The sequence below is a fragment of the Micromys minutus genome, assembly GCF_963924665.1.
Source record: "Micromys minutus genome assembly, chromosome: 23".
In the NCBI taxonomy this organism is placed as follows: domain Eukaryota; kingdom Metazoa; phylum Chordata; class Mammalia; order Rodentia; family Muridae; genus Micromys; species Micromys minutus.
In genome coordinates, this window is record NC_137958.1 from 134,796 (window position 1) to 158,988 (window position 24,193).

General features: G+C 41.6%; 1 protein-coding gene across 1 annotated transcript in view; it reads right to left on the bottom strand.

The window, feature by feature from the left end:
• PTPRM (protein tyrosine phosphatase receptor type M) overlaps nt 1–24,193 on the bottom strand; it is a gene marked incomplete at its 3' end in the record, with an annotated part of 489,137 nt that overhangs the window by 117,231 nt on the left and 347,713 nt on the right. Inside the window, exons 8-11 of the mRNA XM_080936340.1 lie at nt 16,855–17,163; nt 13,894–14,003; nt 5,037–5,238; nt 1,573–1,675 (exon numbers count right to left, since the gene is read on the bottom strand). Of these exons, the coding sequence (XP_080792466.1) occupies nt 1,573–1,675; nt 5,037–5,238; nt 13,894–14,003; nt 16,855–17,163 (724 nt within the window). The remainder of the gene's footprint in view (nt 1–1,572; nt 1,676–5,036; nt 5,239–13,893; nt 14,004–16,854; nt 17,164–24,193) is intronic.

Genomic DNA, 24,193 nt, shown 5'->3' on the forward strand with positions numbered 1-24,193 from the left:
AGTGCTTCTCTGAGGGACCTTCTGCACATCTGCTCCCTTCAACCTTGGTGACCATGGACACTCTGACTGAAATGCTTCACAGAATAAAGACACCGTGCTCATAATGGCTGAGTCTGGAAAATAAGTGCTGTGGTCAGAGCATTCGTTTTCATTTAGTGGAAATTTAGGAGTTTGCAATGAAAAAATTCTGACTCACGGCTGTAAGAAAGAGTACACGTGCATGTGCACTGAGCCTGACACACGGCTGTGAGAAATGACATGCCTGTGTGCCTACGTACAGTCTAGAAAATGACACACATGCATGCACAGAACCTGGATAGTAAGAACACACATGTGCCTGCACGGAGCTTGGAAAATGGCTGGAAGAATACACGAGCCTAGACAGAACCCAGAAATGGGTGTTTGGGGCCTGTCAAATCATCAGACCTCTGCACCATGCAAATCTCAACTCAGGGGGCCACACATCATCAAATGACCCTCCCCTAGAATGACATCACAATCGCCTAACAGAGTACGTCCATATTCAATGTTCGGGACAGCTGTTCCTATGATTTAGGATAAATGGCTCAAAGAGGAACTAGGACATATAATTCAACAGGACACTGATTACTTTTGAAGAATCCTCAAGCCTTTTAAAACATAAACTTCTACAATTATAGTAGAAGTATATTTTCTTTGTACTAGTACTATTTTCTTTGGCTGCATGAACCGAGGTGTGTGTGTGTGTGTGTGTGTACTATCAAGCAGAACAAAGCTCAACTATTTGCCACATAAAAAGGAAGAATAAATATGGTCACATGTCATCAGGATTTAAAAGGCTCATCAGATCAAATTCTCTGAACAAGAGCCTTGAGACAAGCTGCATGCAGCCTTACTGTGAATGGAGATGCTGTCCTGAGATGCTGTGCAGACTAAGAGATAGATGCAAGGTACCCGTTCAGATAGGCAAAAGTAAATCATCCACTCCCACTGAAACAAGAGGAAATTATACCTATAGAGACTAGTGATCTTATGCTAGGTCCACTCCTGAGATTATTTTGAAACCTTCCTAAATCATTCGCTGTGCAGGTCCTACTTTGTGGTTCTATTTAACATCAATCAACAAAAAAGTGGCCCACACATTGGTAATAAACTTAATTTCAAATAAAGACTTTGCGTTGATTTTCTCTCCTTTAAAAAATGAAACATATACTGGAGAAATTGGTCAATTTAAAAATTGAATAAACCTATTTTTTTTTAAACCAGTTGATTGAAAGCTCAGGAAGCAATGTCCACTGCCCCTGGAACCTACACTTGAGCATTATCATTGCTGAGGCAAGTGGCGCTAACAAGGAAAGGACAGCCCTCCTTTGTGGAGGAGGAAGCAATTCTATTTTCCACTCAGTCATTTCCTTTAAGGAGAGCTGAGGAAGAAAGATTTGGAAAATGGAGAAAAGACTCTGGAGAAATTAGTGAACATGCCAGGAGTATCCTCTTGGAGCCAGTGCGGCCTGCCCACTGCTTCATCCTGCTGCTCCTTCTGCTGTCCCCTCCCGCTGTCCCCTCCCAGTGGCCCCTCCCCATGCCCTTTACCTGACTGGAGCCCCTCTGCTTTGCGCAGGTTTCAACATCACGGTCACTGTATTGTCAGTCTGATTCAAAGGTGTCTCAAATTCATAGGCTGGCATCAGTGGTGCTAAGGAGAAGGATTAGAGGAAGACTTATGATTCCTTGCTTGTTTTCTTAGTAACACTTATTTTATGAAGGACACTAAGAAGAAATAGTAGCGATCAGTTGACCTCACCCAGGGTCTACATACACACACACCTAATACAAAATAACAGGGACAGTTGCTCAAGTCTGCTCTTGTCAAAGGACCTCCCTGAGCTTGAGCTGAGGCTGGAAAGGGGCTTACGTGGTGTTAGTGATGCTCATAGCGATCTTCAGATTTTCCATTCGTGTTCCAGCTACCTGTTCATAGTATGTCGTTTTGACAACAAACCATCTCAGAATATGTATATTGTTATGGAAATAGATAGATGGCATGTGCCTTAAAGGCATAAAGAAGGTTTGGAATAATCACCAGAAGAATAAAACTGAATGTTATTGTGGTTCTCCCATTAAAGTCAAGGGGAGTTGTTGCTGTTTTCCATGTACTAAAGATCCATCAAAGGGTTTAAGGAGGATGAGGAGTTCAGGAGAGACCTGATGCAGTGGATTCTTGGGAAAAGCAGGGGAGTGGGAAACACAGAAGAAGCAGAAAGAACAGACAGCGTGGGTTTGACTTTCTCCTCTGTTTAATGTTATTCAGCATAGGGGTAGGTGCATTAAAACTAGGGATGGAATTTAGTAGGTAGAATGCTTGCCTATCATTCACTAAGTCTTGAGTTCAATTCCTTGTATCACATAATTCCTTGTTTTAAATAACAATCAGACAAGTCCAGTTAGGGCCCATATGTGTATGGGTATGGGCCCGTCCACCAGAGCACAGGAAATCTACCACTGACCACAGGTTAAAATCAACAAATAAAATAAAGATTCTGTCTGTACTGGGTATTGACGATCAACAATTTCTCAGCAATGGATTCTCTTTAGTCATTTCTGGCCTTTTTCTTCTTGCCTGGAAATGCTGTCTTAGAGTAGCATAGCAACTGTGCACTTCAGATTCCTACTCCCCAGTGTGGAGCTACAGTGCAGGGGCTGCTCGCCTCACCCCCACACAGGCAGGGGTGCCTAATGTGACAGACAGCTCACTTTCTGTGAGCATGCACAAGCTATCCTACATGAGTGAAAAAACTTTTATGGAACAAATGTGAGTTATTTATGAGTCCCATCTATTAGTTTTTCTTAAAATTCAAAGACCACTCTAATTTCCTTAAGAATTAACAGGGCTCGATAGCCTGCAGCCACATGCTAGATCCAAGCATAGCTCCTTCCCTTAGGTCCATAGAAATAGAGTGTAGAGATCAGGAACTGTAATCTAACCTCCTTCCTCTCTCCCCTTCCCTGAGCTGAAGTCTTGTGTTTGCTAAAGCTGGCCCTGAAATCCTTGGATTAAGTCCTGCCAAGGCTTCCTGAGTAGCCAAGAACCAAGCAATGTGGTTTTAATTCAGTAAAAGTCAATTGATTACTTTTGGTGAGCTTGTATAGAGCAACTAAAATGTCAAGTTTCTTTGCTTTTAGGTAGAATTATATGAACCGGAGGTGGCCGGATTCATATTCATTGGAATTTTTATGCAATATGTGAGAAAGTTTAATTATTTTTCTAATGGAACATCTCCCTCATGGTAACACTCACAGAAATATGCTCTCTGCTTGGGAAAATAAAACTTTCTTGGAAGTAATACTCATTGGCATACAGTTCCTCTCTAGGTCACCATAAAAAGTTAACACAGTAGGTAATACTGTATTAATAGTGGTGTATTCTTTTAAGACCACGGGAAACACACAGAAAAGCACCCAGTGTCTAGGTTTTCTTTTCAGTCCAGTAACAAATACCTACATCATTTTTTAACGTCCCAAGAAAAACTTATTTCCAACTCTGCTCTGGGATATATATTAAATTTCAAGTCAAGTTTGTGCACATAAAGACTTCATGATGTATAAAATATCCTGTAAGTTATAACTAAAAATTAAAAAAACCCTTCACCTACAAACCTACTAGAACATTTAAAATACTCTAATTCTGGACCTTGATTTTCTTCTGTTTTGAACAAACCTTTTATAAAGACCAGAGATGGAGGGAAATAAATATATTAAAAACATGCTGAATATTACTGAAGTGGCCCTCGGAGCTATTGAGCTCTTTTCCAAACATTTTTATGTTTTCATATGGATTTGTTACACTATGATTGGATATAGAAATATTGCCAGAAAGCTTGGTTCTTAGCATACAGTGTCACCGAGTCCTGACCAGATTAGGAGACTGCAAATCTTACCAAAGAACCAGTCGTCGGATCGCTCTACCTGAACGGACTATTAGCCAAGGCAGAGGTAAGCCTTTCAGACTGATAAGACACAGAGGGAAAGGTTTTGAAGGGTGAATTTTGTCCCAGGATCTTTCCTTTATTGTCTCTGCTTTCCGGTCACCAAGAGGTGTACAGCTGTGTTCTGTCACGTGTTTCTTTCTCACCGGGATGAGTAACAGAAATCTCAGACCCAGAGTGAGGGGGCCAGGTGGCCACAGCCGGAAACCTCTGAACAGTAAAATAAAGCTCTTCTCTTTTAAAGTTTTTTTTTTCCTCACCAGGGCCAAGAGCTACTTCAGTGATATTCAGCATGTTTCCTTAAATTCATATTTATTCTCCTTCATCTCTGGGTTTATAAAAAGGTTTGGTTGAAACTATCGGAAGTCAAGTATTTCATCACAGCAACAGAGGGATGACTAATGAAACACCACAAAAAGCTCAAGCCAAAATCCAAATATTTCTCTACTCTCAGCCAAAGGGAGAAGAGAAAAGAAAAATAAGAAAATGTTCATGGAGTTCTGTTTATTGTGGTTAGACATCCCATACCAGATGGCAAGTTCATTTCCTCCTGAGGAACATAGACATTTTCTGCACAGATGAATATGCCAGAATTATTCCTTAAACTATATATTTTTCGGTGTGTGATATAATTAGATCTGTAACAAGCTGGAGCCCAAGGGTATCTGATACCACACTGCATGCCATCTCTTTGTAGAACAGGAGCCAGCGGTGCAGATTCCAAGACCTGCTCTTTAATAGGTGCTGCTTTAATGCTGAGTTTGTGGTTTACATCAGAATCACTGTAGTACTGCTTCTGTGGTGAATGGAGAACCTCACCAGAACCTTCTGCTTAGTAAATAAGCCCTTCAAGAACTGCTAAGATTAGCTATGCCCTAACACAAGAGCGCCATATCCCTAGAGACTAAACACACGTGACATTTTATTTTATCCTGAGTCTGGTTTAGGAAACCAGAGTTGTACTAATAAAATTTACCACTATGTTTTATCTTTGCATCTTTATCTTAAGGACAAAAAAGGCACAAAATGCCACTTCTGATGAAAGGCATAATTTGTTGATATATACAATACCTGATATTTTGGTGGTGAACTGGTTTGTTGCTGGAGGTCCGAACCCCTTCGCTGTGCTGGCTCTAATGGTGAAGGAGTATGTGGTTCCAGGATACAGGCCAAAGAACAGAAAATGGGTTTCATTTCCCAGTTTTGAAACTCTTCCACTTTGGTTAGACAAATCTATTTCTGGGTCAAAGGAACTGACTGCTTTGTAGGTAATCTGCAAAGGAATAAAGACCTCGATGAAGAAGATCTCAGAGAGGACAGATGGAGATCACATCTTCATCCACAAGCCTTCGGATGCGAGTGCTGTTCACTTGTGGGATAAGCTCTTGACTAGATGCTTCCAAGCTCGAGTCCACTGAGGAGATATAGAAACTCAGCATGAGCTTCTGAGATTTTACCTTTCTAGAGGGAGGAACTTAAAGCCAGTAGGTTAGAATGTGGAAGACTGTTCAACATAACATGACACAGTAAAATTGTTTGATTTCAAGGAGCCCTAACAGCTGATTCAGGGGGAAATTGGTAACTGGCTGGAGTGACAGGCACTGACCAGGACAGAGGCCTCATCTCTAATCTTCCGCCATGATCTGATTTGGCCATGAATAGGGTACTTGTACTTCCCAAACAAGGCTACACTGAAGTGTTTTCATCCACGAGGCTGTCAGTGTTTGCTCCAAAAATAAATCTGAGATGCTTGCCAGTAAGTCTTGGGGCTGCAAATGGACATCTATTATGGGCCAGAGTCATTGACGTTTTTCAGAATATTGTCCAACAGAACTGTCTGTCATGGTAGAAATTTTCTGTCCCCTATTAATCAACCCAGTGGCCACATGCTACATGAAGCCGTGGAGAATGTGCAATGTGGCTATTGGGGCCAGGGATGACATATTTCACTTAATTTTTAATCAAATAAAATTGAGATTTAAATTGCCCCCAAGTGACTAGCTGCTGTCTCCCAGTGAGAGTAACTCTAGATATATTCAAAACTCTTTTTTTTTTTTTTTTTGGATGAGGCTGGAATGTTTGAAAATAAATGAAACATAGGTGCCTTTAAATTTTGCCTTTTCAAGTGATTTTAAAAAAGGATTTCAATATGATAGTTCATCAACTACTCAAGAGCACACACTTTAGTAGTGATTACTAACTTCTACTGGTTGTAATGACATAATTTTTAAATGTGGCAGATTCAAGAGTTTTAAATTGCAAAACTGAGCACTTTTCTGTGCTTCTAAATAGGTAAACCTACTTGTAATTTATGTGCAAGAACGCTAACACTGTTATTATACAGAGTGATAATTGACATTCTTTTCCCTTATATCTCTATACCATGTCATTATAATTAAGAAGACCTCTGAAAGAATATTTAGATTGGATCACCTGAGCTTTGGAAAGGGAATGTTTGCCATGTATATTAATCACCACAGTGGAAGGCGTCACTGGAGTCAGGGAGTCAGGCAGATCTGCTGGTAACCTGCCTCTTGGTCCTTCCGAGGCTGAGGAGTTTGAGAAGACAAAAAACCAGCTACTCCCAGTGGTTAGCGAGAGCTGTGGTGCAGCCTCCTTTCTGTGCCCGCATCTGGCTTAGCTCTCCACCCTGAACCCTCCAGAGTGGAAAGTACCAGTGTAACCAGAACTGGCTGGGGCAAGAGTGGGGTCAAGGTGTGTCCTAACCCCTGAAATCTCACCCTGAGATTAGCAGGAATAGGACCTGCCAACCCCCGAACCAGTCCTGCATGTTCTGGTGCATATAACCTGTGCCTAACCACTGTCCTACCAGAGGTGGTCACATGGCCCAGTAGCTAAGTTAGACTTCCTCTCCCCGTATAAGGTCAGATCCAGCGGCACTAGGACGTATGCAAATGATATGTCCCCAGCGTCCTGGCCCTGGCCAGTGTACTCACCCCAAAAGCCCCTCCCACCCCATACTCCACCACTAAAAGAGCTGTCTGATTGAAGCGCCTCCCCAGAGTCTGTTCTGCTCACAGTCACCTGAGGTCTCATCAGCTCCCAAGCCATTCCTACCTCAGTTTCCCTCTCAGGATCTGAGAGCCAATAGGATTCTGAGCCAACAGGATTGTGAGCTAATTGCACCACCACAGGCAAGGAGGCAGTCTGTATGGTAGTTTATACACTTGAACCATTTCCAGAGTGCCTCAGAATGTGCCCAGCACTGTGTCCTGGCAGCCTGATTGGGGTAAGCAGGCTGGTGGGGGAAGGGCAACTGCAATCCCTCAGTTATGGTGAGTGGAATTATGGGGATGATTACAGCACATGGAGGTCAGGTAAGTCAGTCTTCCTGGCCACACTACTACTTTGGCTCTAACTTCAGTACAGCAAATGTGAAAAAGTTCAGAACCTTCGCTCTGCCTCAGACCCATGGTCAACTGCTAATCTAGCTGTTTCTGAGTACACAGCGATGCGTTATGCTATTCTCTGATCTGGGAGGGGTCATCTTTGCACAGTCCCCTGGATGCTTATGGAGCCTTTGGACATTGCTCTTGCTCGCCTGCCTTAGTGCTGAGTTCTCTAGAGTCACATCTGCAGATACACTTCCACACTGACTGAATGCAGGGGCCCTGGCTAGCACATGGACCAGGCATTCTCTTCAGGGAGTGAAGGATCTGAACTGAGTGTGATAGAAACAGAGAGATTTAGCAATAGATAAAATATATCAATTAATAACAATAACTATCAAAGAAACAAACGTAAGGGCAACATAAGAAGCTTTGTCATGGAGAAAGGTTCACACAGCCATTCTAAATGCCTAAGGAAGAGATGCTGGCAAACCTGGGAAGTCTTGACCTCTCTGAAGGACCATCCAGGCAATGGATTTGAGGTGAGAATGAACACAAAAGACCGGTGAGGTCTCTTCAGGCTTTAGAGATTGGCACGAGCTTCTTTGTGCTTAATTCTGCACATCAAGATGAAAGATTTGGATAGACCTTATAGGCAATCTCTGAACAGTTTAGGTGTGAAAAAGAAAACATTTTGACTTGTTAAAACAACAACAAAAATCCTCGTTGCTGCCATGTAGAATTTTGATTTGACTTGAATTACTATTCAAGTCTATTCCTTTAATAAAGGGAGTAGAAAAGCCATAGGGATCCGTGGTAGAATTCAGTGGCTAAAATTATGTACACTGTGTGTGGCAGGATATAATTTCACAGACTAACATGTGCGTTGGAGGTGAGGCATGAAAAAGAGGAAAAGAATTTTAAAAGTTATGGGCAGATTGATTGGTGCTGGAGACTGGTCACAGAGGAAGCTGGGAGTAGATTCATTAAAGCTCTGCTCAAAAGGCCTCCCCTGATTGGAAGGAAGTGGAGTGGTGGGTGCACATTTGAGGAAGGACGTGAACCTTTGAATTATCCGTGTGGACACATATACATGACAGGAGTAGGGTCTGAGGGGAGTCCGGGCTGGGGACGGAGATTCGGGAACAGAGAGAGAGAGAGAGAGAGAGAGAGAGAGAGAGAGAGAGAGAGAGAGAGAGAGAGAGAGAGAGAGATGGTCCAGGGAGGAAGATTTTGATGAGGGATCAGGTGACATTAGGTAAAACGTGTCCACCACGCCTCACGTCAGTCTCAGATCTGCTTGTTAATCCTTCTATGCCCAGGCTCTAAGCGGAGTGGCAGCCAATACCTCCTGCTGCACTTGGTTCAGAAACCACATGTCGATGAGTCGTGACTGAATGCTGTGAACCTACTGTTCAGTCTTAAATCGTGACTTAAATGACAGAGGAGCATCCCTGTAGTAATTGTGCTGCCCTTCGAAAAACTGGTTCGTGTCTGATTCTTACTTGTCGTCCCACTGTGATCTGTAACCACTTGGCATTTGGTATATTTTCCATGAAAGACTACTGGGGAATGTCCAAGGGCAGAATTCACACTCTGCCAGAACGCCCTGCAGAGCAAAGGCTTCACCGATGTGTCAACACCCACAGGGGCTGATCACCAGGCAGCCACACACTGAGTCAAGTCTGGAGGTTTGTAACCTTTAATACTGGAGGTTTGACTTCAACCCTTACAGACTCCATTCCTCTTTCCTTATTAAACACAAGGATATACTAATCCATGCCTTCCTCAAAGTTATGAATTCTCTTATCTACCCCTAAAGACAAATTTATGTACATACATACAATTGGTGCCAGAAAACCATAGCTCCCATCCCCTAAACCTATAGGAGTCTAAATGTTAAAAATTAAAATACCCTCCAGGACTGGAAGGCAGACAGCCAACTCTCCAACCGCCTCCTGCCACAGAGGGTGTAAGCAGTGAGCAGCTTGGCCTGGGCAGCACACTTCAAGGTCCCAGAGCATCCCACCGGGCTCAGAGGTAACCCTACTTCTGGCATTTTATACTTTCACTTACTCACTCAACAAGTGCTTATTAAGTACCCATCAGCACTCCACAGGAGGAAACACAGTGGGGGGCCTCCCAGGAGAAAAGTTTAGGGAAGCTTTTATACCAGTAAAACATTGCTGGCTGAGGGGAGTAGAAAATGTTTTAATGGAGCCACTCTAAAGGATGCCCGGGACAACAGCAAAGTGACACCTGAATAAAGTGAAAGGGACGAAGGGTGTTAAACTGGCAAGTGGGAAAGGCCTTGCTTACACTGGATGGTTTCTGATTGCACTTAAGTGCCTGGAATCCTCTAAAATTATCTTCCCCTTTCTCCTTTAAATCTCCAACTCTACACTGCGAGTCTCACAGAGAGCCCCAATGAAATGGCCTTTTAGGGGGACTGAAATCTTTGGGGGACATCAAGATGATGGTAATTGCAGCCAGCATAAAATATAGGTCTTTAATTGGGGTCTGGGCAATTTGCTCTGTGTACACAAAGGGACGGATAATTAAATTTGATTTCAGGGGTGAAAGGAGCCCAAGTACTTTGTGAGAAACTCCAACATTTGAAGGAAACACTAAAAGCACAGCAGAAATATCCAGGGGTGGGGGTGGGTGTGGGAGGGCCGAGGCCCGCAGCTAAAGGGGAGTGATGTGAAAGATTCAGAAAGCTCAGGAGGGAAAAATGTGACTTAAATCCTGGGGAAGACAACCAGAGAAGAAGTATTAATAATAAATAATACGTAACTATTGGGATGATTTCCGGAGTTAGCATAGTTACCTTGGTTTTTTGGTTTTTTAGATTGGTTTATTTTTATTTTATGTTTATTGCATGAATGTTAGATTTTATGTCCATGAACCACACACATGCACTATTCACAGAGTCCAGGAGAGGACGTCAGACCTGGGATGAGAGTTAAGGACGGCTGTGAGCTGTCTTGTAGGTGCCATGAATAGTTCTAGGGTTCTCAGGAAGAGAAGACAGTGGTCCTAACCACTGGGCTGTCTCAATAGCACCTCCTAGTTAATCATGTGGAAAGGAGTGGGGAGGAAGCATTACAGTACAATTTGAGGAGGCACTGAACGGCAAGCTAGGTTTCCTAACATGGCTCCCTGGTTCTCATCCCTTTCTTCTCCAAGGTTACTGAACTCAGATGATGATGAATAAGTATGGTCAGTTGTCTAGGCTCCTGATCCTGAGACACCTCAACTCTTAATACACCAATGGCCCCAACATCGGGCAACTTGATTATTCTGTTTTCCTTTGAGTCTAACTGAACTTGTGCTCACTGCGCGTGAAGCTGAAGAAGTGTTTGGGTTTAGCCCTGATTCTTTCCATGCTTGGTGACGGAGAATATGAGCAAAAATGTTTTTGTCTTCCTCCAATATATAGTCTTCCTCTTATACCCAGTGAGCAGGAGCCTGCAGATGCCCAATTCTCATGGTCATCATACTGCAAGGTAAGATCAGTGAGGTGCAGCATTTGTTCTCCGCTTGGCAGTGCTCACTGACAGACCTCTAGAAGTGGGTTTGATATCCAGTGTTTAAATGCTTGTGGATACTCTCAAACCACACACAAAAGAGCCAGCACATGTTTCCCACCAACAGCCTCCATACGTCCACATTTCTCTGCCACTGGTCAAAATTATACATTATGCGAGTTATACCAAATTCAGCACATTTGTTTCCTATTTAAGTTCCTCTAATTTGTTATTCAAACTCAGCTTCTGGGACAGGTAGAGTTCCCTCGTCCTCCTTATTCACTGCTGTGAAGGGTTCTTGAACTGTAGTTATATTGTACATCAAGTCTGTGTGTACCACAGCCATCAGTGAGTTTGCTGCCAGAGGTGTTGAAAATATCCCTCCAAACATGCTGTGATATCTAGGTGGTCCCATGTCTGTCATTACTATGGAGATTAAAAACATGCAGATAGACTGTGCTGCTCTTTCCCACATGTGTTCCAGGGCTTTTTGTCCATAGTCGGAGAGATATAATGCAAAAAAAAAATATCCTCTAAATTTTTGTTTGAGAGTTTTGTGAGGTTAACTTTGCATATCAACCATGAAAGTGCCTTATATTTTACTTCTGCATTATGCAAGCTGGTTACCTCACAGGGTGTGTGTAGTTGTAATGAGCCGTGCTTTCATTGGCCTTAAACTCTGTCCATCTGCATCACACATGAAATGGCAGTGTGGTTTCTGCTTGATGTAAATCTGGACTCTTGTCTAGTTCTAACGGTGGCTGACTCCAGAAGGAATTGAGACACACATTCCACCTCGAACATAACATGTGTCTGTTGCATAGGTTCCTTAGAACAGCAACCCATTTACAACTCGACAGGATGTCCACTGAGGACAGACATCATTGCCTGACCTGGATTTTGGAAACATAATTGGCAACTAAAATGGAAAAAGTGAGAAACGGTTCTGAGAAGGTCTGGGTCAGCACAGAGGCTGGGGGACAGAAAGGAAGGCCAACCAGTCGAAGGATGGGCAGAGTTAGAACAACAGAGAGTATGCAATACTGTAACATCTAAAGGCAAAGGATGCTGCTAGCATTGCTCACGAGTTAGGAAAACTCAGGCGTAATCAGAACTCAACATATATGTTTATACCTATAGTGGACAGTCTATTTTATTTTATCCCAAATCTTGTAAGCATGCTAACAGTCCTAAAGGAACACATTTATTCTGAAAGCATTACCAACCAAGGTAATCTTTGCCTATAGTCAAGCATGGCTCCATGGCAGGATCACTGTTCTAATGGTCCATGCCTCTCTCAGAGAAATTACTTAGATTACTTAGCATGGTATCTGTTTCATAAGACTGTGATCCTCCACAGAGGGGATTCAGGCTGATGCTGTACCAATCATCCACTCCAGCAGGAGAGACTGCATTCTGGTGAGGCAGTGAACCATGACTCATGAGCACCAAGAAATCAGAACCACTCTCAATCTCATACCACCTAGAAAATGCATTTAGTCATTTAGACCTGATTCAAATATTTGGTATTTCCCCCTTGGATCTGTACAAAAACAAGCCAACCTGTTCTACTTGCAAATATCTGATTGCTATTGCCTTGATTTATGGCATATCTGCACATCCAAACTGGAGCACTGTTTAGTTCAGGGTCTGGACTGGAAGGACCTGCCTACTAAGTCAGAGAGATTAATGGGTCTTCTTTATAAATGTTATTTTCCCTGTTATTTCTATGCTGAAGTTCCATTTCACAAAAAGATAAATGTCTGGTGGGATTAGCAAGAAAGAATCTTGCTATTAGTTTCTGTCTCTCTAAAGAGCAACCTGTGGCTTTGGGGACAGGCAGACTGACTACCTAGGTCATGAAACAAACTTTGAAGAGAAGCTGTTCCAGTAAAAATTCCTATTTTTTCTCTTAGATTAGAATCTATAAAATCCATGTCCAAACACCCATAAAGGGCCCAAAATATGAAGTATTTTCATCATGGAGGAAAATCCTTGACCTTGCTTGACTTGATAAAAGCATCTCCATAGAAGCTGAGCCATGAATATCTGTAACTTTCTGTTGTTACAATAAAACAGACAGTAAAACCAACACTTTCCCTTTACTTTTCTTCGCTTTGCTTTCTATTATTATGATTATGATGATGATGATGATGATGGTGATTGTTGCTGTTATTGTTGTTGAATTTCAAAACCACTTTCTGGCAGGTGGGATGGAACGTCAGTTGACTCTGAGGGGTCAGAGAGAGGCTGGTGGTGATCATCTCTGACAAATCATCTGTCAGTACCACTGAGAGGTATTCAGGCAGATACATATGAAGATCTGCCATAATTTTTAGGAGTCTTACAACATATAATTTTGTTGAATTTGCATTCAAATAAATGCTAGTTTTAAAAAATGCACCTGCTTGTTTCTATGACAACAGACACAATGAAACGATGCTCAGGATGATGTGAAGATGGCTGTCACCCCATTATTGCTGTTAGTTTTTCTTGAACAATGTATTAAATTCTCCTTTTTGCTACCGTCACTCAACTGATTGATTTGCTTCAGCAGACAAAATGGTGTCAATGAAGTCTAAGAAATGTACGTTGATATGAAGGAGCCAAAGAAAGATTATTCTATGGTTACTGTGGAGACAATTTTGTATTGACTTTTCTAATTGGCTAATCTGTGTTCTTTTGTAATAAGTGGGAAAAGGCAGCTGGAGGCTAGGAAAGAGTGTGACTCAGTGATGGCTTCCTAATCAATGAATGTTTCAAAATATTTATTAATTTCAATAATAGCGACTTTAAAAATGCTATGGTGTGTCCTAATGTATAACACACAATACACAATGATCCACCTTATTTTAAATAAGTATCTTAAAATTATGCATAGTTGGAAAATTTATGTTTAGTCTTCTGTTTCTGGAACAACCACCACAACTATAGAAAACAGTGACTCACCAAAGAAACATGAACTTGTGTTTGTAAAATACTACAGAGCTCATATTATCACAAAACATTGTACTTAAAAAGTAAATTACCAATGAATACGTAAATTACCTCATATAAAGTGATGACCCCATATGTTTGTGTTGGCTCTCTCCATTGGAGAAATATCTTCTCTTCAAAGGCACTGCCTTGGATGGATTCAGTGGGGACAGCTCCTGGGACTAGAAAGGATGGTGAAAGATGAATGTTTGGGTCATAACCAAGCCTCCTAAGGAGGTCTTACCTACTCATGGAGGTTATAGATCTTAACAACCTATAGATATATTTGTATATCTGTAAAAAATTTGAAATCTAAAGCCATTTTAACTACACTGTCATTGTGAAATGATTTAATAATTTTTGATCTGTCATCTGTCTGTCTGTATATCTATCTATCATCTGTCTATCCATTTATCATCTATATATATATATATATACATACAATCTATCACCTATATCTACCATCTATTATCTATCTGTCTGTCTGTCTGTCTGTCTGTCTGTCTTCTATCATTTACTATCATTTAACTTCATTTGTTCTATCCATCCACCCACCCATCCATCCATCCATCCGTTCATCTATCTAATATCTCTACCAAGATAAATGGAGCAGGTTAACTCAGAAGACTGTACAGAATATCCTCAGCAGCATTGCTCTTGACTGGAAATAACCAAATGTTCATCATCATATGAATGGATAAACATTTCAATAAAGAGTTTAAAATGGAGGCTGGAGAGACACTTTAGAATGTGTGCAGATATGAATAGTCTTTTAGTTGTCAGCAAGTCTGTCTCTGACTGGACAGATGCCTGAAATTTCAAAAGAAAGTTTAGGATTTCACATTTTAAACTCATTTTTACTTGAGGGCAAGCTCATGGGTAGAGTGAGAGCCTTTGTATTTAATCTAAATGATAGCAAGAATGTAATAGAAGAGCACTTTATGAATTCACCTGGGGTGGAGTGAGTGCTATTCAAGATTCTCCAATAATTAAATATGCAGGCTAGAAAACCTGCAGGCCCTACTTGGATTTCACTTGCCTCATTTGTAAAATGATTTAAGTCGATTTCTAACTATAGCATCTGAGCAACATATTATATGAATGTTAATCATTCATCCTAGACTAAAGAAATCAACAGAATGTTGTGTTGAAACAAAGTAACACATGGTGTTACTAAGCCAGGACACTGGTAGGATTATAAGAAGTTGAAATTCTAAGACGCCAGGCTTAGACCACTTATCACAACCAGAAGCTGAACCTCAGCCAACCAGGCCTGAGAAAATGCTACCTGTTCTCACCTTTGTGTTTCCTCCAAAGGGTTCCTACGACACTACCCACTTTCTCACAGCAACAGCCAAGCTACATGGGTAGATGTTTTATTGCATGATCATTTATATTTGAAAATATTTATGCAAGTTTAGGAATAAAGAGGGGAAACAGAAGAAATGAACCCAAAACTGAATGGGATGTATCCAAATTATGTTGGCTTGAATAGCAGCTTGAAAGACAAGCAAACTTTTAAAACCACATCTTAGAGAGACATGGTAACAAAAGGTATTGTAAAAAGAGGGCTTTCAGTAGGGCAGGCGAGGTAGCTCAGTGGATGAAGGTACCTACTGCCAAGCTCACAGAACATAGGACCAACTCCTTCCAGTTTTCATCTGAAATCCACATGGCACCATGGCATAAGTGAGCTCGCACATATACAGACACAGAAATAATGCAAAATTAATTAATTAATTAATAACAGAAAAAAGAATGCTTTAAGTTGACTCACCAAAAATTGTAAAGCTTGATATAGAAAATAATAGTTTATTTTATCCAAAAGAACGATTGGAGGCAGGACAGCCTCACATGGAGGCTGAAGATTGCTTTACAAGTTCTAGGATTCAGGGTTTTAGGGACGTGGCCATAACACCTTCGTTGTCCACTGATACTGCTAATGGTGATCAAAACATAATATTAAATACCCTCTGATAAAATACATATCTCAGGAACATGTGATTCAAGAGCAAAATGATGTCAGGTAAACCAGAGTCACAATGAACTGCTTCTACTCTCTTTAGACGTGGTATTGTGTGACAATTATTCTATTTGTCTTCCTTCTCCCCAGCTTCTTTCAAGTAGGTTTTTGTTTGGTTGGTTATTGAGAGAATGTAATTTGCAATAATAGTTCTTTTTCAATTAGCTGAATGCTGCTGAGCTATAAAACAATGGGTTTTTATTTGCAAATACTGCAAAGCTTAATTCCTGAGACTAGTAAGATGACTTAAACAAAGATCCAAAACTGGCAGTTCTGACATTTTGACAGGAACTCACAGAATTCCCAACTTGTATCCCTTCTCCCTTGGATACTCCAAGAAGTTGCTTGAGTTCTTATCTCTCCCGGTCTTACCTGGTCTGATGAAATGGCTACATTTCATCATAGTGTGAGTTAAAACAGGAAGAGCACACTCATCAGTAATACCCTCTCATTTCATGTAAGGACTGATTTTGTGTTTTGTGTTTATCAGTCTACTCTAGGTCATGCATATTGCTACAGATGAAAAACATAGTTTAGTCTTAAAAGAAGCTTGTACCATTTACACAAGCAAAATAATGATAACATAGTAAGATACGTTACAATATACAAACAAGAGATTCATAGCAGCTTCCTCTGCAGTTCAAGGGATGCTACAGGAAGGGCTGGACAGGATGCAAGAACCAGCAGTCAGGGAGAGCTGGGGGAGCCTCAGCCATACAATCTTGGGCTCATGCAAGTCTGTACTGGTGACAGGAAGCGGGACGATGACAATAGTCAGCATGAAATGCAGACGTGCGACATTGTAAGAAACTGAACTACATAAAACAATCACTGTTTCCATCTCTGTCCTTTCTCCTCCAATCTGCTTGTCAGTGTTGGGACATAGACATATTAACACCGCTTTACCAAGTCCTCTGCCTGTTCTCACCAAGTAGCTCCCAAAGTCAAGGAAACCACAGTTGTTTGGAAAGAGTACATTTCACAGAGACAAAGCATTGAAAGGCACTCACGGTCTTCATCTGTCTGCACCGTGAGCTCTTGGCTTTCCTTGCGCCCCTCTGGGTTCATGAGGATAAGCTTCACACTGACATTGGTGTAAGGAGACAGGTTGGTGATTGTGTGCTGAGGGTGGGAATTATCCGTATCCCAGCTTACTTCTTCCCGCACCTGCTCCTGCCCTCCAACCTGGTAACAGTAGTGCACTGTGAGATTGTAACTATGGCAACGAGTTACATTGTATCCAAACGGCTCCCAGCGGATGGTGATTTGTCGAGATTTGACCTCTACAACTTCTAGTTTTCTTGGGCCACGCATGGGATCTATTTAAAAAAAGAAGAAAAAACACACATGAGGAGAGAGTTAATAAGGTAGTGCCCATATGTCATAGAAATGTGAATGACATAAAAGAAGTATACTTATTTTAACAATATGAGTAAAACTGTAAAGAAAGATTAAGCTTGATTTTGCACTGAGGGTACTAAGACAAGCACATAAGCATTACTGAACACTGACTATGTGCCTCGGGGTTGAGCAAAAAGTAAGCTAGAAGGCTCTGCTTTGCCACAGCTATGGTTCATTAGTCACTTCAGTTTTATTTTCCATAAGTGTGATTGCCACACTGAATGTCAGAGAATGACAATTGGTAAGGAAAATAGACGTATAAATGTAAGAAATGACGGTTATGCTTTGCTGGGCATTTAAAAAAAAATTCCCAATACATCATCTCAGTTCCATGGCCAAGTCAGGCCTTAGTCAAGGCTGGATGGTGACATCTTGATTCTGACGTGACGAGGAAATGCAGCTTTGGGAAGAAGGTGGCACGGTGTCCAGTAGCAATCCCTTCTATTAATTCAGAGATGGTGCTGGGAAGAAACTTCCCTCCTCCTCTCACTCCATGGAAGCAGAAGGCCAGGACATGGTCTCCTGCTCAGCTCTCTAGACGAACCACCGCCTGCTCTGTGTCTGAAGATCTCGTTCAACACCCACGTGCACTTGCTTCCCACATGTCTGCTTCTAACAATGGCCCCCTTGCTGCTTTCCCTGTGTAATTTAGGGACCAATGACAAGACAAAAATGGCCCCAAGGAATATAGTGTGACAACTGGAAAGAATATTCCTTATGGATAAACTAATTTTTTATATTTGAATTTTGAGTGTTAGAAATCAAACTTTTTAAATTTCAAATGTTAGGACAATACCATAAATAAGTTATTTTGAAACAGCATCAAAATTTCTTCCAGATTAGTGACCCTCTATAATGTAAAGGAAACATCACATATTATTTAATGCTCTACTGGTCAAATATTTATGAAACTTTCAAGAAACCCAAGATCACTACAGATTAGCAGGTATCTCTGCACCCTCTTTCTGTTTAATCACAAGTCTCCAAGCAGACTGTGCTGAAGTGTTCTCCCAAGGTTTGCAGCCACTGCACTAATAAGGTGACCCATTGCCTCAGATTAATGGCTTAAATGAGCAGCATAGTTCTAACTCCATTCCAGTGGAAGCTATTCTGCACCACATGCATTCGTCAGCTCCATGTCAGTGTACCTTACCTAAGAAACACAGTCAGCTCCATGTCAGTGTGCCTGACCTAAGAAAACACACTTACACAAATTCTTGGAATTATAAAGCTAAGCAGTTTTGTCTGTCTGCTGGTAAAGTTTTCACAGAATGCTTGCATCCCCTGTCTTTGTGAGCACCTTAGGAATTCTAGCAAGAAGAAATGAAGTCTCAAGCTTTTCATTCATCTGCTAAGGAAATGAGGAAGCTATCAGAAATCAAACATCTCCATTACCGACTATCTAAAGCCACTGTTGTTCTGAGAGTCCTAATTGACAGAGTCAATAGATGTGTCGTCAGCTCTTGGAGGAAGAGCCTGGCTCTCACTTCCCAGCATCCTCAAGTACCAGACTGACCAAATGCAAAGCTGTCTTACAGAAGCACCTACAGAGAGCACACTGTCCTCCACGGAGGATGTCTCACATCCCTGGTGGGTCCATCACATTCCAGAGCAGACCAACACCCAAAAATATATGAGCAGAGCAGATTGGACTCGGCAGGTTATTAACACAGTAACAACAAAATGGAGTGTGTTATTGGGAGGATGGGGGAGGTAGGATAGACCTGGAAAGAGTCTGGGGAAGGAGTTGGGGGTCAATATGTTCAAAATGCAGAATACTAGGCATGAAGTTCTCAAAAATTCCAAAGAAATATTTTTTAAAAGATCTCTCCCTTGGCAATTTTTAACCTCATGTTCAAACAAAAGCAGACACACATTATAGAGAAACTGCATTTGGAATTTTGGTCCTTTACCAGGCTTCCTAGATACAGAACAATCAAGCAAAACTCCCTGTCAGCCCAGTGTCCAGAAGGGAGTCCACTAATGCCTCCAGAGAGTGCTGTTGCTAGTACGTGATGTTTAGTTGGTTAGATGGATTTAGTGGAATTCAAGCTTTGGAAATGTTGAGTCTATCAGAAGTCATGACATATCTATTAAACACCTTGGAGGCTTTTGTTGAGGGTATGTAACTCTCTTGTACCTATGGAGATGTGGATGCAGTATGGAAAGGTTTGTGTCAAAAGAGGGAGCTATGAATCATATCAACAGGGCATCATATTAAAGTTATGATGACTCTAAGTCCCGGCCACTTGTCGTACTTGCTAAATGCTAGAAAGAGTTTGAACCAACAAATTAAGAATTAAATGGTCTACTGTAAGTAGGATACTATCATTTTCTCTTGCTAGGACCCAGAGGCCAAAGAAAGTGTGCCAGAGTGTTGGGTTTAGTTAAACAAAAATCAACCAAACAAACATATTAACACATCCATAATGTGGGTGGAGCTCAAGTATTAGAACATACATCTGAGGTTCTGGGGGCAAAAAAAAATATTCAAAATCAAGCCAAACAATTAAACATGAACAACAAATGCTAAAAGATACATATACCCCAACATGTAAGTGTCATCCCATGCACTTCCATGGACCTATGATAGCTTTCTCTCCTCCATGATACTGTGGCTAGCTCAAGTAGAGAAACTACGGTTTCAACAATTCAGCCCAAGCAACCTTCTTTCCTCTTTCCTTTTCCAGGCTGCCAAATTTAATGTCACCAGCAATGGCTTTAAAAGCTTTCCTCTCAAGCTAGTATTTTATGCTGCCTCCAGTTTCAAAGTTTCTGAAGAGATATTTCAATTAGTGTGCTGCTAACTGTGAACAAGCCACTTCAAGGGGAGACTGACGCCAGTGAGTCACACTGATGGCCGCTCAAGGCTTCCTAAAGGGCATTGTTATAGAAACAGATCACATGGTAGCAACTCCATAGTGGAATTGTGGGGCTTTGCTAAGGCTAATTGGAACATATACTGGATTCCTGAGAGTGCAATACAAACACTGCCCTTGCCTACCACGTCTCCTGGGCATGTCGTTACTGCCATTCCACGGGAGCAATATAGATCCCTTCCAGTTAGCTAACAGGGCAATAAACTATATGCACAGGACCAGTAGTTACAGGATATCTGCTCCTCATTCCTCATAAATCCAAAGACAGGGCTGAGGATAGAAATCGATTCCGAGGCCATTTTTCTTTTCATTCCTACCCTCAGGACACACAGACACAACCTGCCTTCTTGACAAGCCCCATTGACATGAATCATGAGGCCAGCTGGTCCTCTGTGAACTCACTGGTCACCACTGCTACCAGGATAGTGTCCCTCCGGAGCTCCACGGCAGCCAGTGCAGGAAGCTTAGTCAGGAAGCTTCAGTGACTCCCACACTGGCCCAGGGCATTTTTCATTTAGTTCTCTTTCTGCTAGATTGAGGCAGGTTTCCAGTGGAGAAGTCTGATAGTTACATTCCTGACCCAAGGGAGCAGCAAGCCCAGTTCTAGCCTCCGGCCCTTGGTATCCTGTTTAATCAGCCAGCCTGGCTCGTCTCCCTCATCCCCTTCTCTCAGAGTAAGGGCAGATGCTGACTGATAGGATCAATTTCCATTGCAGCTCAATTCGCAGCTCATTTCTCTGGAACTCTGCACTTTACCTCCCATTACTTCTACAGCGCTTTTTCAGAAACTCAATTTCAGAACCTGTGAGAGATATTTGGGTGTAATTTTAGGATCCTGTCATCGATAATCAAAAACATAGATTACAACCAACACTCTCCCTAAGAGGTTTCGCTTTCCTACCTTTTGTGAACTACGCAGGGGTCTATTACAATACCAGGAATAACACCTAAATGTGGTGGCCCCTTTAGGACCTGCACTCTTTTGTTTCTGCCCACCAGTCTCACAAAAGAAAGCCGCAACATAATAAAACCATTGTTTCGTTTGCCTCTCTATTCAGCTAAATCAGAGCAAAGACCCCATTAGCCCCTATTACTTTGGCGTCCCCCATGGTTCAGTATTCCTGAACAGCCACAATTCCAAACCCATGGCATGGTTTGCAAGTGACATGGTTATGACTTTGGAATAAGTCAAATCTTTCTAACGTTAAAACATTCATCTTTACTGGCCAAGCTGGAAATTCTAAACTATATTAACTTTACACCCTGCCCCCCTCCAGACATGTGCACACCTGGGATGCAGCTCTATGCATTAAGTTTGGTACATATTCTATACTCTGCAAAATCTCTTCTGCCAGAAAAATTTCACAGATACTACAGTAATACCTCTTACAGTTCATCATGACCAGAACCAAGGAATGCCCTGAGAGCACTGTGGAGTTCAAGCAGGTCAGATCAAGGTCAAGCTACACTGTACAGCTCAATCAAGTTCTGAAAATAAACATCAAAACAAAACAACAGCAAGAAGGTGTACCCCTGCAGTTAATTTGCTTTTAAACATAAAAAAATTTCTGTATAAGAGAAGGGTAATTTTACTTTCTAAAGGACAAGCTGAGTTTAAATGTGCTAATTTAGACCCAGGCTGGAACTGCAGACCTGTAGTTTCAGCTACTTAGGAGACAGAGGCAAGAAGGATCTCAAACTCAAGACCTGCCAGGGACACAGAGTAAGTTCAAGGCCACCCTGAGGAACTTAGCAAGAAAGAGGCTACAAGAGGGGGAAACAGCAGAGATTTAAGAGCGTAATAGCTAAAACAACTGTTCTCCAGAATAAATAAAAAAAGGGGCACTAGGTCAAATATTCTATCTTATCCCTTGGTTTAGGTTGGCCAGAGTCCCAAGGCTCAAGAGCGAATATATAAAGGGAAGTAATCTGCTACCTCAGGTCTCCACCCACACAAGTCACTTTGGCTATTTTCATTTTAACTGCAACAAAGAGTTGGGATTTATTACCCAACTTTTAGTAATTATATCTTACCTTTATTAAATACTCGAAGAATTTTCTTACATAATAATGTGACTAGGAAGTACCTTTCTGGTGAAAACACAGACTCTCTTAGACAAAGGGCCAAACACTACATAAAGAACTCCAAATATCATCCCACAAGTAAAGCCACATTTTCCAGCAGTGTTGAGTGACCCTGGGAGAGGTGTGTGGATCATCGGTGTGTTTGGTCTGGGTCTTAGGATGGACATTAAAAAGCAAAGCATACCGGCCGATGCTTACCAGAACGGAAGGTAGAGCATGAGAGATAATGCATTTACCATGTCCATGGATGCCGTGTACTGTGGTTTACAACAGTCAGCAGACAGAGTAAGGAAGGGTGGATGCCATAAGTTCACAGAGCTGAAGACAAGTAACTCTGGTAACTCGGCTCTGGATGGGATACCTATAGCAACAGTCCTCATCTGAGGTTCAGGGGACATCTTGGCAGTCAAGGAAAAAGAATGTGGACAGGGAGAAGAGCTGTGAACTGCTGATCTGTGGATGTGCTGCTGTGAACACTAAGTCATGGCAGCTGTGCTTATCTGAACAAGATCAAATCAGATTCTCACAGTAGGGAGGTGCCTTTGAGGCTGGAAAAGTAGCAGAGGAGCTACTGGCTGTTGGTGGTTGCTGAAGGAGTGAGGGAGTCTGTCTTTGGAGTATCTGGGCACCGGTATGTTGCTGTGACCTAGTGGATAACCACACACACAAGTGCATATGAGTAACACTAAGTCATCGGACTGAGAGTTTATTAATAGCAAAACAAAGAGGACCTGAAGTTGGGAGGGAGGCATGCTTGGGTCATGAAGAGGAGTAGGGGGTTAGCAATGCAAAGGATAAATATCACCAAAATACATTACTAGAGTTTTCAAAGTCAAAATAAAATATCATTTTAAAAAATGATCCAGGAAGGAAAAACCATCCAGCATGAAAACCATATGCTAAAAAAACATGTCATCAGAACTGTGCACTCCTTGACAGTTCCGTGGGAGGTGATAAACATGGCTTCAGAGACTCCTATCAGTGCGTTGACTATTGATGTGATAGATTACTAAAGGCCAGGCTGCATGGAACAGAACAATGTGAAAAGGTGGGTTTGATTTCCGGGAGGAAGAACAGAGTTATCCAATTTATACGTGTTGAACAGTATCATCGTATTGCTGAGGACCTTTCGACAATAGTAATATAAAATCAAACTATTGACAAGAAAATGTATAAGTAGGCAGGGTGCCATCAGAGTTCTGATGTCAGAAGACGCTCATATCAAAGAGAAGAGAGGTTGACTAAGGCAGCTACTGATTACTGAAGTGTGGACAGCCATCTTTTCAGGCCCATAAAGACAGTGGGAGAGCCGCACCATTGTGGTAAACAACTATCTACATAAATAAGAACATGTGCAGTCAGTTGTGTGACCAGGAGAGGGAAGTGGAAAGCAAAGAGAGTCCTCCATGCTATCTTACTATCTGACAAAAGAGACTTCAAACCAGAACTAATCAGAAGACACATGGAGGAATATACTCATCAAAGGAAAAAAACCCAAGAGGAAGTCATGACTTTAAACATCGATGAACTAGACATAAGGGCACTGAACTTTATAATTGAAACGTCACTGTGGTGTGAATCACATATTGACCCTCACACACTGAGAGTGGGAAGCTTCAGTGGCCTACTTATACCAACAGACATGTCATCTACACAAACAATAAACAAAGATATTCTGGTGCTGACACCAAAAATCAAGTGCACCTGACAGATATTTACAGAATATTCCACCTAAACATTCAAGTATACCCATTCTTCTCAGCAGCCCATGGAACTTTCTCCAAAATAGATCACATACTAGACTAAGACTAGTCTAAGACCAAGCAAGTCTTAACATGTATAGTAATATAGAAAAAGAAAGAAAGCTTAAAACTACAGGTAAGTAGCAGATATTAAAATTAAGTACAGTAGTTCTGACAATTTAGTAGATGGATTTCTTTCCAGGAGAAAGACACATTTGCAAAATCAATATAAAATTGATATC